At 38.0% G+C, this 15,656-nt stretch overlaps 1 protein-coding gene across 15 annotated transcripts in view; it reads left to right on the top strand.

Annotated features, from left to right (window-relative positions):
• Positions 1–15,656, top strand: part of HDAC4 (histone deacetylase 4) — a 612,734-nt gene that overhangs the window by 304,430 nt on the left and 292,648 nt on the right. For all 15 annotated transcript variants that reach the window (XR_009155364.1, XM_058185449.1, XM_058185442.1 and 12 more), the window contains 3 exons: positions 972–1,093; positions 8,124–8,255; positions 11,737–11,846. Coding sequence is in view for 14 of the 15 variants with exons in the window: in XM_058185449.1 (XP_058041432.1) it covers positions 972–1,093; positions 8,124–8,255; positions 11,737–11,846 (364 nt within the window). In the remaining variant the exon portion in view is untranslated. The remainder of the gene's footprint in view (positions 1–971; positions 1,094–8,123; positions 8,256–11,736; positions 11,847–15,656) is intronic.

Raw genomic sequence — 15,656 nt, 5'->3', positions numbered from 1 at the left:
CTCTAACAAACGTAATCATATGGTTTGAAGGAGAGAGAAATACATTAGTGTACTGGGGCAAAAAAACAGGTTAGAAATATGTTAAAATGAAATGAAATAATAACTGAATAAGTGTTAGTTCTAAAATGCTATAAAATGTTAGCTGCAAAATGCTGAAAGTTTCAATTAATTAAAAAATAATGTTCATTATTAAGGCCTTTTGGATAAGAATTTGGTGGATTATTCAAAATGTACTGAAGAAGAAGATAAAGTTCCTGCCACAATTTTTTCTTTTGGGAATTATAACGGATTGTACAGGGATTGAGACTAAACTGATTCTGAATTTAATAACAGCAGCAAGACTGTTGATTGGACAATACTGGAAGAAAGAAGAGGTACCTACAATAGAAGAATGGATACTGAAAGTCATTAATTTGGCTGAGATGGCTAAAATCTCAGCTTTTTTAAAAGACAATACGCAGGAAAGATATTTAATTGAATGGAAAAAATGGATTGATTATCTACAAAACAGATATCAGATTAAGAAATATCAGATTGCCTTTGAATAATTAGAAAGTTATTTTATTTAATGGGGAGGGGGTTGGGAGATGAAAAGCTTTGGATGAGGTTAATTGGATTGGAAGGGAAAATTTTATTCTATGTTTGGTTTATGTATAACAATACCTTGTGATTGACCCGGAAGCCGGGGGGGGGGGGGAAGGGAGGGGGGAAGGGGGTTTTCTGGGAGGGAGGGGGGGAAAAAGGGGCGAAAATGTCTTTGTGTTTTTTTAAAAAACTTTTTCAATAAAAAAAAAAATAATGTTCATCGTCAGTTGTAAAATGTATTTCTAACAATCTGTACAAAATTGGAGACACATTAATTGTATATTAGTGGAACAGAAAAGAAGAGAAATGTGATTTGCAGGCATCAGTATGGAGATGTTATTGTAGATACTATTCTTAACCTGTATAATAACACTTTATTTTTTTAGGAAAACACAACATAGTTCTCTTGATCAGAGCTCTCCACCACAGAGTGGAATCTCAGGCGGTTACAATCACCCTGTATTAGGAATGTATGATTCCAAAGATGATTTTCCACTCAGAAAAACAGGTAAATCTTATTTTTCACGGTTCACATATAAAACTTTTATTTTAAATAGCTAGACAACCTGTGATCTGTTGGGACATCATTTCAGAGATATTTCAGTATCTAACAGAGAAACAGAATGACCATGGGTAGGCAAAGAAATCAGTGGAAGGGACTTCTGACTTCCTGTTGGCTTCCCCATTGAGTTTTCTTGTGAAAAGCAGCAGTGTGAATTGGAAAACCTTCCTTCCTTTTTTCCCTCCATCCTCTTTATTCCCTCCTCCTCTTTGCCCCTCCCCTCTCATTCGTTGAAATCCTTGCTGCTTTCCTATTTACTTCCCTTGTGATTGGGATAGGGAGCTGATCAGTACCATACATTCTTGTAGAAAATCATTTCATAGATGCAGTTCAATTGCAGTTCAAGCCTGGTTTTAACACTGGAACAGTGAGATGAACTTTCCTAAAAAAAGAGACACTGTTGATTTTACTGGGCTAGCTTTAGCCTAGATTTCCTTTTGCCAACTTGATTATAATAATACAACTTTCTTTGAATTCCAGTCACACTTAGACATCTTTTTTCAAGAGGTGGTGTTAAGTTATTTCAGTTCAATATTTTGGTATTAAGTGTGGTGCATAATACAACTAGATATGTTTATTTGGAGTCATTTTATGTAAAAGATATTGATGGTCTAATCATGCAGAAATATTTTATTAGTGCCTGGTTGCAGTTATTAGCTGCATATGAGCTTATAAACCCCCAAATAAAATAAAATTTATTTTGTTGTCCAGTTGTCCAAATGAATGGCATTCATTCTGTTCCGAAACAGGTAGCTCCAAAGCATGGAATGCATTAAAAACAGTATTGTCATTAGAGATAGGCATCCTGTATTTAGCTGGAGCACTGGCAACTTGGAGATAATCTCATTTCAGTAATCCATACATTGCATATGAGGTTGCCCTTGAAGATGGTCTGAAGAGGTCCATTAGTACAAAATATGGTAGTGAGAGAAGTAGCTGAAATTGGGCATCACAAACAGTGATTACATTAAACTATAATATCCTTTCCCATCTAGTTTCTCTTCCCAATTTAGTAGGTAGAGAGTAGTGGGTTTGGTGTATAAAGCCATGTACAGCTTCAGAATTGAAAGAGTGACTTTTTCCATATTAAATTTAAATTTAAGATAATATTTTTAAATATCTTACTTTCTTTTGTGCAAAGATATACTGAATGGTACTGAATAATTTTCCTTTGGCTTGGATTCTTTCAGTTGGATTTCAGACTGGGATACAGTTCCAAGATGACTATGATTACATTCGTAGGTGTAGGTTCTACTCCTACATAAGTGGATAATTTAAACTGTAGAGCAGCATTTAATACCTACCATGTTTTTCGGAGTATAAGACACATTTTTCCCCTCCTGTTTGGGTACGTCTTATATCCGAATGTAGCCTTGCGCCTGGTGCCCAAAATGGCTACCCGGAACAGCTGCTGCCTTCTCTTACCGCTTTGCCTGCTTTAGTCACTGGAGCTCCCTCCGACGATCAGCTGTGCTTTAGAAGCTGTTTTTTAGCCCCAACCAGCCCTAACCTCAAAACCAGCGAGCGAACTAATGTGCTGAAGCTGACCAGGCTAAGGACTAGCCAGATGAATACCTGATAGGCAGAATTTTTTTCCCCTATTTTCCTCCCCAAAAACTAAGGTGCCTCTTATACTACAAAAAAAATGGTAGGTTACATTAGTATAGAGTATTTCAGGCCTTGGTCTTTAGCTATGCCCTTCAATATCCACTGTGGCAGGTTATCCATATGTTAGGATTGTATACTGTCAGCTATAGATTGTCATCCCAGGCACTAAGTCAGAGATGTGTCAAGTTTGAATTAGAGTTTGGAGGTTGTCAGGCAAAATAAATTCAATTGTAAATCCCTTCAAGACAGAGTTTAGGTATATCAGCCATCATTCAGAGTTATTGGTCCTTTTAGTTATTTTTGATGTGATCATGCGCCTCCCTGAAGGAGTGACTTAAGGCTCCACCTGGACTTGTGGCTATTACTTAAACTCTGTGGGGGTATAACAGGGAGCCCTTAGATCAACTTTGGCTACCATAAAGATATTCTGGCACTCACTCATACCTTGATCTTCACTGACCTCTATTACTGTAACAACTTAATTAATTACTTTAATCTGACACAGCATTTGAAGTTCACCCAAAAGTTTCAACTGGACTATGGTGTGATGACAAGATTATTATTAGTTCAGGTCTGCTATTGCAGGCAGGGTCAGATCTCTTGAAAGTTAATGCACCGGATACCAATAGATTTCTACAGAGGAATTATTGAGTCTGTCATTTGCACCTCTATAACTGTCTGGTTCGGTTCTGCAACCCAACAAGAAAGACACAGACTTCAGAGGATAATTAGAACTGCAGAAAAAATAATTGCTACCAACCTGCCTTCCATTGAGGACCTGTATACTGCACGAATCAAGAAGAGGGCCGTGAAAATATTTACAGATCCCTCACATCCTGGACATAAACTGTTTCAACTCCTGTTGTAAATGTTGTACCTTGATGAATGTTTCTTTTCTTTTATGTACACTGAGAGCATATGCACCAAGACAAATTCCTTGTGTGTTCAATCACACTTGGCCAATAAAAAAATTCTATTCTATTCTATTCTATTCTATTCTATTCTATTCTATTTGAACTACTAGTACATGTAGTCTTGACTTACAACAATTCATTTAGTAATGGTTCAAAGTTATGACAGCACTGAAAAAAGTAACTTATGACTATTTTTCACACAACTGTTGAGGCATCCCCAAGGTCACTTGATCAAAACTCAGATGCTTGTTAACTGACTCATATTTATAACAGTTGCAGTGTTCTGGGGACTTGTGATCACTTTTTGTGACATTCTAACAAGCAGTCAGTGGGGAAGCCAGATTCCCTTAACAATCATGTTACTAAACAACTGCAGTGATTAACTTAACAACTGTGGCAAGAAAGGTCGCAAAATGGGGCAAAACTCACTTAACAAATGTCTTACTTAACAACATAAATTTTGGGCTCAATTATGGTTGTAAGTTAAGGACTACCTGTAATGCCCTATATAGCAATCTCAGATTATATTGGGCAGTACCTTGCCAGACTGAAATAATTTCATTTGAAACTTCAACCTTATCTAAATTTTATTTTATCTCCAAAGAGTGTTGATTTGTTGTTTTTTATACTTTGATTCAATCTTATGAAATAATTATAATTTTAATATGTTATAACCCACCCAAAGTCTTTTTTTTTTTATTCAAAAAGTTTTACAAAAAATTTTTTCCCCCTTTCCCCCCAACCCCCCTCCCTTCACTAATCCCCTCCCCCCTGACTTCCCGGAACAAGCACAAGATATAGTTAAAAATAAAACAAACATATGCTAAGAAAATTTTTCCCCAAAACTATTATACCAATTTTCCCTCTCTAGCTCTGACTTCCTCCTAACATAACCAAAATCCTTCAAAAAAAAATAACAATTAACAGTAATAAGATATGTAAAGCAATAGAACAAATTAATCCTAAAGTATTTAAAACCAGCTAAAGCATAAAAATCCAATCCCATTCAGAGAATATCTCCCTTATATATCTATAACCATATAATTTTCCCCCCAGGTCTTTCTTACATAAGATCTTTCGAAAATATTCTATTTAAAATTCAGTACAACACATTATAAAATTTCAATACAGAAAATTACAATATCTATTCAACTTTAGTCCTTCCTCATCAAAATCCAGTATAAATCCAAATATCTAGTCTTTTATGATAGATATAAAACATATAATCAACCCATTTCTTCCAGATCTTCCTCACATATTGTCTTTCAGGAACACTAATATTTTTGTCTGTTAATATTTCAAAATAACCTTGTTTCAAGGATAATACTTTTGCCTCTTGCCATTTTTTTTGATGCATTAATCTCTGTCTTTCCTTCATTACTCCTTTTGAAAAGTCAATCACAATATTTCCTAGTAGTTCCTTATATCCAAGAATCCACAAATTACTGCCGTATATTTCATGAGTCCAAAAAGAGAACTCTTGGAAAGCATTAACCCTGTGAGTTTTTTCGGTTCGGGAGACAGCCTCCTGTAGCACAAATTCAGGCATTTCATCCAAACTATTTAAAGAAAACTTCTTTACCTCAACTTGTTTATTCACGATCATATCTTCATATTTATCCACTTTTGTTTGTATCTCCTTCATTCCATTTTCCAAGTCCTGATTACACTGGTTAATTTCCTCCAAGCTCTCATCCAAAACGTCCCCATTTTTTATCAATTCGTATTTTTGAATAATTAAATACATTCTTTCTGTGTAATCCTGTATAAAGTCACGAATCCATTCTTCTGAGAGAACCTTCATGGCAAAGTTCTTGCTGAGAATCCCCTTATGAAATACTTAAACAACGTAATATAATCCAACAATCCACAGTCCAACACAATAAGATAAAATCTCCATTCAGTTTCGATTTTGCAGCAAGGCTCCTTTCCTTTCCCTTCCCTTTATAGCTCTACTTTCAGTTGGTCTCAAACGCCATTTTAAACAATTAAAGGAAGGGGGGGGGAATTCTCTTTTTAAAGAAGGTGGAAGTCAGAAAGTCAAAAATACTTGCAAACCAATAATTGTTCACTCATGCTTCTTCTGCCTGCTTATAGAAATCCACAAAAAGAATTCAATTGTTAGCAGAAGTGGACACCTTCCTCTTTTCCTGCTTTTGCAGAAGCGCACTGAATACTGGAGATTAAAGGAGGATTCAATGGGATTCGACCTTTCAGGACTTTGCATAACAAAAACAAAGTCCCTAGGGGAATCTACCACTCTCCCCCCCTGCTCTTTCTCTCTCTTTCAACCAGAGAGGGAAATTGAAGCCGGGAACAGCGGTTCGTTGCTGTTTTCACCAGCTTTTACCATATCCAGTGCGGAGTGCCATAAATTAGCACCCAGCGAGAAAGGTGGCGCCAAGCGGAAGTCTCACCCAAAGTCTTTTTGAGATGGTGGATTTAAGTTCCTCCCCAAAATGACTGTTCAAGGGTGAGGGCTTTTTTCTTCTCTTACCCACAATCTACTGTGTTGACTGCCAGAACTGGTTCTTTGGTGGCCCTGTTCCTTGGATTTGAATGGGGGCACCTAAGAATGACCCAAGATGACTTTTGGGTGGCTATGGACTCAACTGGGAGGGGAAATCTTGAAGATTACAGCTCCTTGTGAGACTATCCAGAAAGTCAGTGGCCTTTTTTTTTAATCTCTTCCTACTGGCAGAAAGTTTTTGTAAGTATGCCTGGGACTTGCAATAACAATAGCATTTAGACTTATATACCACTTCACAGTGCTTTAGAGCCCTCACTAAGAGGTTTACAAGATCAACATATTGCCCCCAACAATCTGAGTCGTCATTTTACCCACCTCAAAAAGACTGAGTGAACCCTGAACTGGTGAGACTCAAACTGCCGAATTCACTGTGCCACCCCTGGCTCTTAACTCACTTTTTGAACTTTTGTTTTTGTTTTTTAACTTTAAATATTAATTGGCTGGCTAAATGCTGATTTATTTCAACCCCCAACTGGATTCTCTCTGCTATTTCTGCTTTCTCTTTGATTTATTTGATTGTTTACACCAGTTTCTGCTTTCTTGTATGGAAGCATAGCATTGTGTCTTTGCATGGTGAAAGTGTTTGTATTTGGATTACATTTTGTTGAATATTCACCACAGGGAATCTGTTGAATATTTGTTGAATATTCACCACAGGGAGGCCTTGAAAAAAAGGTTTTGGATCAAAATAATTCCTTTGATTTGTTTGGTGTTCTAGTTCTGCTTATCTACTTCATCAAGCAACAACATATTGGATTACAGAGAAGGAGGAAGCTGACACATTGGGAGGGGGAGAAACTTCTTAGCATCATGCAACCTCTAGCTGATTTTTTCCCCAAAAGATTTGATGAACTCATAAAGATCATGGAAAATATTCTGAAGAAACCAGCCCTAGATACTTTAGATCCACAAAAGAAATTTGTTTTTAAAGCAGCAGATTCATTAGCAAGAAACAATACAACAACACAAACTGCAGAAGGTACTCAGAGCCAAGAGTGTGATTCTGTGGCAGTAAATTGGCTGGGAAGAAACATGGATCCAGAAATAGAGCGTCTTCATATACCTTCCTGAAATGAAGCTTAATCCTGTGGTTTTATATATTAGTAGAAAACCGTCTGGGTGGATGAGGGGTAAATGGGTCTTTTTAAGAGGTTTGAAGGAGAATGGGAATAATTACATTTAATTGGGGAACAATTTCATTTGGCTTTTTGGGGGAAGATAAATTGGTTTTGGAAATTGGTCTTACGATATTTAATCAATCAGCAATTGATAGATTGCATTAAGAAATAAATGTGAACCTTTGATCAGGAACCAATTAGGATTAATTTTGGGGATGATCTCTGATTGAAGTGGTAATAAATTTTCTACAAGTTGATTACGATAACAGTTTTTTAACAGAGAGTTTTGGAATTTTAATCTTCTTTCTTTTTTATTATTATTAATAATCTTTACTGCTTTTATACTTTTTTCTGTTAACTATTTTGTTATTAATATAGTATATAGATGAGAGGCTAACAATTTGCAAATAGATTTAGTAGTTTAAAACACTTTGGGCCTGGTTTGCAAGGAGTGGGAAACTAATATTGTTGTATTATATTAATCAGCATTCTTTGAATAAACTAAATATTATGGAGGGTGGATTTAAAAATAATAGAATAAATGAATGAATATTATTTTTAACTATTATTGTATTTAAATTGTTCCAAAGGCCTAGGTTTTATTTGCTTTTGTGCTTGTTCTGGATCAGCTACCTTTTATCTATATCTTAATATACTATTAATCATATTTCTTATGTATTTTTTCTGTTATATTGTACTTATAATAATGTGTTTTCTTAGATGGGTATTTTTTCTGTCAGTGAGGCATTGTTACTAGAAATTCTATTTTGATGAAATACATTTAATTTCACTTTTGTCAATTTCAGCATCTGAACCCAATCTCAAATTGCGATCTAGATTAAAGCAGAAGGTTGCTGAAAGGCGCAGCAGTCCTTTGTTAAGACGAAAAGATAGTCCTGTAGCTACAGCTCTTAAAAAACGTCCATTAGATGTCACAGGTAAGTTGGAATGGCACCATTTTACTACATTTTAATTTCAAAACAATCAGATAGATTGGGAAGTAATTATGAAGATTAAGACAATTGCAATGATCTTAATTTTTGTTACAAATGTTTCAAAAATAATAGTATAGTAGGAGGTAAGGAGATAATAAAAAATGATAGAGCTGCTGCTTGGAGAAGATGATAGCAGGTGTTGATGGGCAGAGGGCAGACAGTTTCAGCTCCCATTATTTTCACTTTCATTCTCAAATGGACCTAAACATATTAACACAGGGAGGGAAAAGCTATACAAATTAAGGGAAGAGTTAGTTAAAGAGCATCTGCCTTCAAGGAACAAGTTTAAATCTTCAGGATAGGAACAGTATATTCAGGAAGAAATTTGCAAAAATTGTATCAGAACTTATGATCCCTATGATCTTTGAGAAATCACAGAAAATTTCTAACTTCATTGCTTTTTTTAATATGATAAAGAATTTGAAAACCAGATTAAATAATTCTCCAGTTCAATTTACACTTAACTAAATTATTCTACGGCAGTTTCTCACATTTCATCCTGTCCCAGGCTCAAGTATCTCTGTTGCAGTGGTCCTGTTTTTTCCCCTTTCATCTAGAAATTCCTTCACAAAAGCATCAGTATAGGCACAATACTAGGAAGCATAAATGTGAATTGGATCTAGGTGTCTTGAGAGGAGCCAACATTGTAATAGAGCAGCAAACAAAGCAAATGCAATCTTAGGCTTTATCACAAAAATCTAGTGTCAGGATTCAGATAAATTCTTGTTCTGTTCTGCATTGGTCATGCCATACAGGTAGTCCTCAACTTACGACCACAATTGAGCCCAAAATTTTTGTTGCTAAGGATGACATTTGTTAAGTGAGTTTTGCCCCATGTTATGATCTTTCTTGCCACAATTGTTAAGTGAATCATTGCAATTATTAAATTAGTAACACAGTTATTAAGTGAATCTGGCTTCCCCATTGACTTTGTTCGTCAGCAGACTGCAACACTGCAACTGTCATAAATATGAGTCAGTTGCCAAATGTCTGAATTTGGGGATTGACCCAAATGACTATGGGGATGTCGCAACTCTAGTAAGTGTGAAAAATAGTCATAAGTCACTATTATAACTTTGAATGGTCACTAAATGAACTGTTGTAAGTCGAGGACTACCTGTAGCTAGCATGTTGCATCCAATTGTGGCACAAATTTTAGGAAGGATATTGTGAAGTATAAGTAACCCAGAAGAGGAATTGAGTTCAAAGCACTAAAAGTTTATTATTATTTACAAGAATCTGATCTACTAATGGTCAAGCCAAGTCGGTGCTAGATAATTCTCATGTGGGAATGTAGTGACATCAAACTGATGGCACATTTAATCCTGCCCTTGGACTCAGCCTACTTGGCTCCTACAGACGTAGACTAACTGAAGCATGTCCACAGGGGAGCATCCAAAGTGATAATAAGAAATTTGGAAGAAAAAAATTATGAGGGACAGTTGGAGACATTACATATCTTTAGTTTGGACAAGACTGTGGGAATAGCTGTCTTCAACTATCAACAGGGCTGTGATATAGAAGATGGGATAGATCTGTCCAGTGTTGTTCCAGAAGACAAAACAGTAAGTTTAAGTTACACGAAAACAAATTTTAATTGCATCTGCAAAAGCTGCTCAATAGAAAGATAATGGACTCTTTCACTGGAAGTGTTTAAATAGTCACTTGGATGGCCACATGCCAGGGATGCTTTAACAATGGGATTCATATGGTATTATATACAACCATAGAGATGGAAAGAGCCATTCAGATGAAACTCCTTGATCAGTGTAAGGTAAAGTGTCTTTATCATTGCATTGAATATATCCAGTGAAAAAATGTCACCAACTCTTCCCTTGGAATCAGCTCTTTAAATTTTAAAACTGGGGAAGGGGTTTGCTGTCAGGATATTGTTCCTAAACATTCAACCAGAATTTGTCTCCCTGTGAGCAAAGTCAGTGTCTATTCCCTGCAATCTTATAGAGAACAGCCAAAATACCTTCTATGTGATATTCCTTCATATCCTTGAAAAGTAATATTTTATTCCATTTAATTAGTTGATTTATTTTTTATTATTATTATTATTATTATTATTATTATTATTATTATTATTATTATTATTATTATTATTATTATGGTTCGTTGCACAGTCAGCCAGATGTTCAGACTGGATTTAGCATTTTTATTCACGTTTCAAGTCCTTCCCATCTTATTCACAGAACAACTCTGGATAATCAACAATTAAAACCATAAAAACTATATAAAAGCATATTTCAATAAAAGACAGTTAAAACAAGAATAGAATAATTAAAAAGGAAAGTGGAGAGCCTTCAAAGCACTAACCCAACCCCAAGGTTACATACTCTTTAGTGAGTTCCATGCCAATCAGCAGAGCCAGGTCTTCAAACTCTTCCAAAAACCAGGAGAGTGAGGACCCACCTCACCTCTGGGGGAGGATATTCAGAATGTGTGTGTGTGTGAGGGGGAATGGTAGAGAAGCCTCCCTTCCTGGACTCTGCCAGTCAAAATACTTTAGCTGACAGAATCCATAATATGTCTTCTCTACCTTACCAGATGAAATGGTCTGAATTAATGAAGAGAAGATGATTCTTCAGTAACCTGGCTCTGTGTAATCTAGGGCTTTAAATATCATAACCAATATCTTGAATTGGACCCAGAAGCAAACCAACACTCAATGGTTTGGGTGCGCTCAAAATTGGTCACACAGCCAAAGTCTGTATCAGTGGAAACGTCCGGATACTCTTCAAAGGTAGCCTCATGCAATGCAGGTAGTCCTACAACCATTTGTACAGAGACTGTTCAAAGTTACAGTGGTACTGAAAAAAGTGAGTTAGGATTGTTTCTTGCACTTATGGCTGTCACAGATTCCCCACAATCACATGATCAAAATTTAAGTGTTTGTTAAATGGCATATATTTTGATGGTTGTAAGTCCAAGGCTCATGTGATCATCATCTGCAACCTTCCCAGCTGGTTTCGATAAGCAAATAAGGGAAGATGGATTCACTTAACATGATTCACTTAACAACCATAGTGATTAGCTTAACTGCGGCAAAAAAAGTCATAAAATCAGGCATGACTCACTTAACAACTGCCTTGCTTAGCAGTAAAATTCTGGTCCCAATTGTAGTTGTAAGTTGACAACTTCCTGTGAGAGATGACTAGAACATGAGTGACTAAGAGAAGAGCCTCCTTATTCAGGAAGGAGCGTAACTGGTGCACATGAAGTTGAACTTCTCACCGTGACTGCCTACTGGTTCTTTAAGCAGAGGTCCAGGACTGAGAATCAGTCTGTTCAGAAAAGATTATTAATACAAAGTCAGCAGTTACACAGAGATCTGGTAGTACATGATCTAGTTTCCATAAACCTCACAAATATTTAATACTTGTTAAGGATATTAATAAACATTTTTAACATATTTTAGAATCTGCATGCAATAGTGCTCCTGGATCTGGCCCTAGTTCTCCAAACAATAGTTCCAGTAATATAAGCACTGAAAATGGAGTTGGATCAGTTATAAATATACAAACAGAGGTAAGATACATTCCTTTGCTTAATTCTAATAAATTCTATAGTATACTATGTTACATTTTTATTGTGGAAGAAGGTACTTCATTGAGGATGTTAACAATTTTTAAGTATGTAAATGGACTTCTTGAAAATGCTTCCTATTATAGTAGATCTGTAATATTTGGGCTATCATGTTAAAAAACCTATTTTTTAAATGGGCTTAGTACAAAAGCTGATAATATCTTACTATTTAGAAGTATTGATATTGCATTAAGGCAATGGATGTGTTTTGTTGCAGGGTTTTTAAAATTTCAGCTTATGCTCAGGGAAGGTAGGATCCATGGAATCTATTCTATAAGCTTAATTCTCCTTCTGTGAGCAGAAGTTTTTTCATTAATATAACAAAACTTTTTTTATAGACCCATACATAGAAGAACAACAAAAATGAAAACAAGCTCATGAGAACATCTAGAACAGGGGTAGTCAACCTTTTTATACCTACCGCCCACTTTTGTATCTCTGTTAGTAGTAACATTTTCTATCCGCCCACCAGTTCCACAGTAATGGTGATTTATAAAGTAGGTTTGGGGGTGGGGGGCTACCAGCTCTGCTTGTCTGTTACAGTTGGGTGGTATGGGGGGAGATGCGCGAGCTATTCTGGGACGAGGTTCGTTTGTTTGCGGTCACACTATAGCACTATTTAGTTTCACTTACGTAACGTGAACAAAACTTATGCGTGGGCGATACAAATAGTATATTTTCAGAAATTTAAATTGTCATGGGGAATTTTATGAAAACCTAATGAAAATATTTTTAAATAATGCTATGAAAATTTTTTTAAAAGTCAATTAAATAAAAAAAAGGAAAGTGCTTCAGTATCAGACAAAACTCCTACCACCCATAATGAAAGCTGGAATGCCCACTAGTGGGCGGTAGGGACCAAGTTGACTACCACTGATCTAGAAGATAAAGGAGCAAATAAAACTTAAAGCCATGACTGAAACTACTAAAGATTGATAATTGCATGTGTTGAAAAATGTTAAAATTGGTACCACTCACTATATGGAGAAAAACTCTGTAAACATCATGTCACTAATTGAGAAGCCTCTAAGTTATTTATTTGCTTCACATCTGAAAGAGTATTTTGAGGTCTTGGATTGCTGTGGTGCACAGTTAGCTTAAAAGCAATCTTTCAGCTATTACCTTCTCAACTTACAGAGGGCTTTAATAACAAAGCAGGTCATTGATTTTAGGAAGTTTTTAACACACCTGATCCAGATTTTTAAAAAATTAGAATTAGATCTTATGCTATATTATATCCCTCATCCCCCACTTGTTCCATGTTAAAGTTAAAAGAAATGGAAGTCTTATATCAAAAGCCAAAGGCTCTTCCATTCCTTTTTAGAAGTTCCAGGTAACAACTGCAGTAGTATTGTACCTTGAATCAGGAGATTCTCCAGTGCACTGAGCAAAGAATCCAAGGAATGGATTAATTCTGCTCTTCCCTTGGAGACTGAGTCAATCAAATTTTTGGTCACGCCTCCTTTGCCTACACATGCCCAGTTTTGACTCAGTCTTTGATCAGAGGAGACATGGAGAAGAGTGCTCTTAGAACAAAGAACAGTTATTCCTTGGATTATGGAAATTTAAAGTAAGATCCTGGCTCCACGTAAGCCTTCGCAGGACAGCAAATGGCTAGGCTAGCTCCCCCGATCTGTCTGGCATAGCAGCCTCACCTTTTTTAATCAGTTGGCTCCCTGGTCTGTCCAGCACAACCGCCCTCCTCACGGCTGGCTCGCCAGTAGGTCTGGCCATACGGCCTCGCCCCATCCATTGGTTGGCTCCCCAGTCTGTCCGGCATAGACACCTTTACCACGTTTGGCTTCCCCAGCCCTTCCAGCACAGTCATTTTCTCCCTGGTCTGTCCGGCATAGCCACTACTGTTCCAGCTCCTGAATAGAGTAGAGGATCCTATCCAGGTCCAACAGGCATCAGAGAGGGCTAGAATCACTGCCCAGTTGAATACTGGGGCATACTCAGAAGCAGCAAAGAGTGTGGGGGAAAGCCACAGCACCAAGGTTCTGCATAGGAACAAGCCTGCCTTGTCTGGAGGGACAGAAAGCAAAATGGAGGATCCCACGACCCCGAGAGTGCCAAGGGGGAGTGAACAGGATCAAGGATTGCCGATCCAGACCCAGAGACATCCGAAAAGCTCCACAGGGCCGAAGTTGGCCATTAAAGGAGCAGCGGCCAAATTAAAGGCTAAAGCCCTCTCTTCCCAGAGAGCTTCAAAAACAGAGGAGAAGGATGCCTGGAGGAACCAGAAGGCCATTGACAAAAGAATTGCCTTGGCGGAGAGGGAAGCGTAGAGAACGAAGGGGTAAAGTTCCCCTAGAGAGGGAAAGGTTGAAATTTCCCGCACTTTACCAGCACAGCAGATAAACCGGCCAATTGAGGTAAAGCAACAGATTCCACTATGCTCTCAGGTCAGGTCGCCAGATGGCACTAGAGAGCAATTTTCTCATCCATCCCTTTTAACAGATAGCAATGAGGTTTTTATAGAGCCATCTCCAAAGAGGATGAAAACTACAGCAGAGGCCACCTTTATACCCATTGTGGCGGGACAAGGGAAAGTCAAGGCCCAGAAATTGTTGACCAAATGAAAACTATGATTTTAGAGGCCATAGCACAGGGCACTGCTGCAGGCCTACAGCAGGGATGTTAGGCTGTTCCTGTAGCACCTGAAACTCCCCTGCACCAAGACCAATATATGGCATCCCATCATCAAAGAGATCTGGCAAACTTCCAAAGGGCTCACTCACCCCCTGCCTCCATGCAGAGCGGAGGTATCGTTCTTAGGAGATGAGGACTTAAAAGAGATGGAGCTATCTGAGGATGAGGGGATGGCTCCAGATCTCCAGGCCTTTGCAGGGCTCTTTCGCTCAGTGCTCTTTAAATCATTATTATTTAAGGCCAAAGCAGCGGCGCACCTGAGGGCTGACCCTGCTACAACAGTGTCAGCATTAGACCTAGTAGACCCAAGTGAGTTGCTCTTTTCAGAACCAACCGCGGAGAGTGAGGAAATTCCATCACCTAAACTATTCAGGGACGTGGTCCTAAGACAGTGGACCCAACCAGGAATATACCCTCCCCCAAGCGGGATCTACAAGAGATTTTATAATGTGGCTCCAGATTTCTTTGAGACACTGCAATCACCAACTATAGATGGCCCTGTGGCAACCTTAACATCCTCCACCATCTTGTCTAACGACACAAACAATGCTCTGAAAACAGGATAAAAAGGCAGAACTGATCCTCCACAAGATGCATCAAGCGGCTGCCTGGGCAGTCAAAGCAACAACAGCCGCCTCATTCTTCAACAGGGCCTCATTACTCTGGCTCTGTCAGATGCTTGAGAGAGCTTCTCCTGTTGACCTCCGCTTCCACCAGGACATTAACAAACTGAAAGTGGCTACGGAATTCTCAATGGATGCCACCTTGAATGCCGCCAAATTTGCTTCAAGGGCGATTGCTTCTTCGGTGGCGGCCCGTCACCTACTGTGGCTTCGCCTTTGGCAGGCGGACATGAAGTATAAGTGGAAATAATCCTCTGCTCCTTTCAAAGTTAGCAAGCTGTTTGGAGAGGCTTTAGAGCCCATTCTGGTAGAGACCAAGAACAGAAGAAAAGTCCTGCCTTCGCTTTACAAATGAGCTGACCTCCACGCTTCACCCTATTTCCATACACATTCCTTTTGGCCCACAGACACTGGGTTTGACTCAACTTATCCCAAAAGATGTACACCCTCAGACAAGACCAACAACCGGACAGATCCG

The sequence above is a fragment of the Ahaetulla prasina genome, chromosome 1, assembly GCF_028640845.1.
Source record: "Ahaetulla prasina isolate Xishuangbanna chromosome 1, ASM2864084v1, whole genome shotgun sequence".
NCBI classification, from domain to species: Eukaryota; Metazoa; Chordata; class Lepidosauria; order Squamata; family Colubridae; genus Ahaetulla; species Ahaetulla prasina.
The sequence above is the reverse complement of the archived record's forward strand: the minus strand, read 5'-3'. Positions and strand labels throughout refer to the sequence as shown.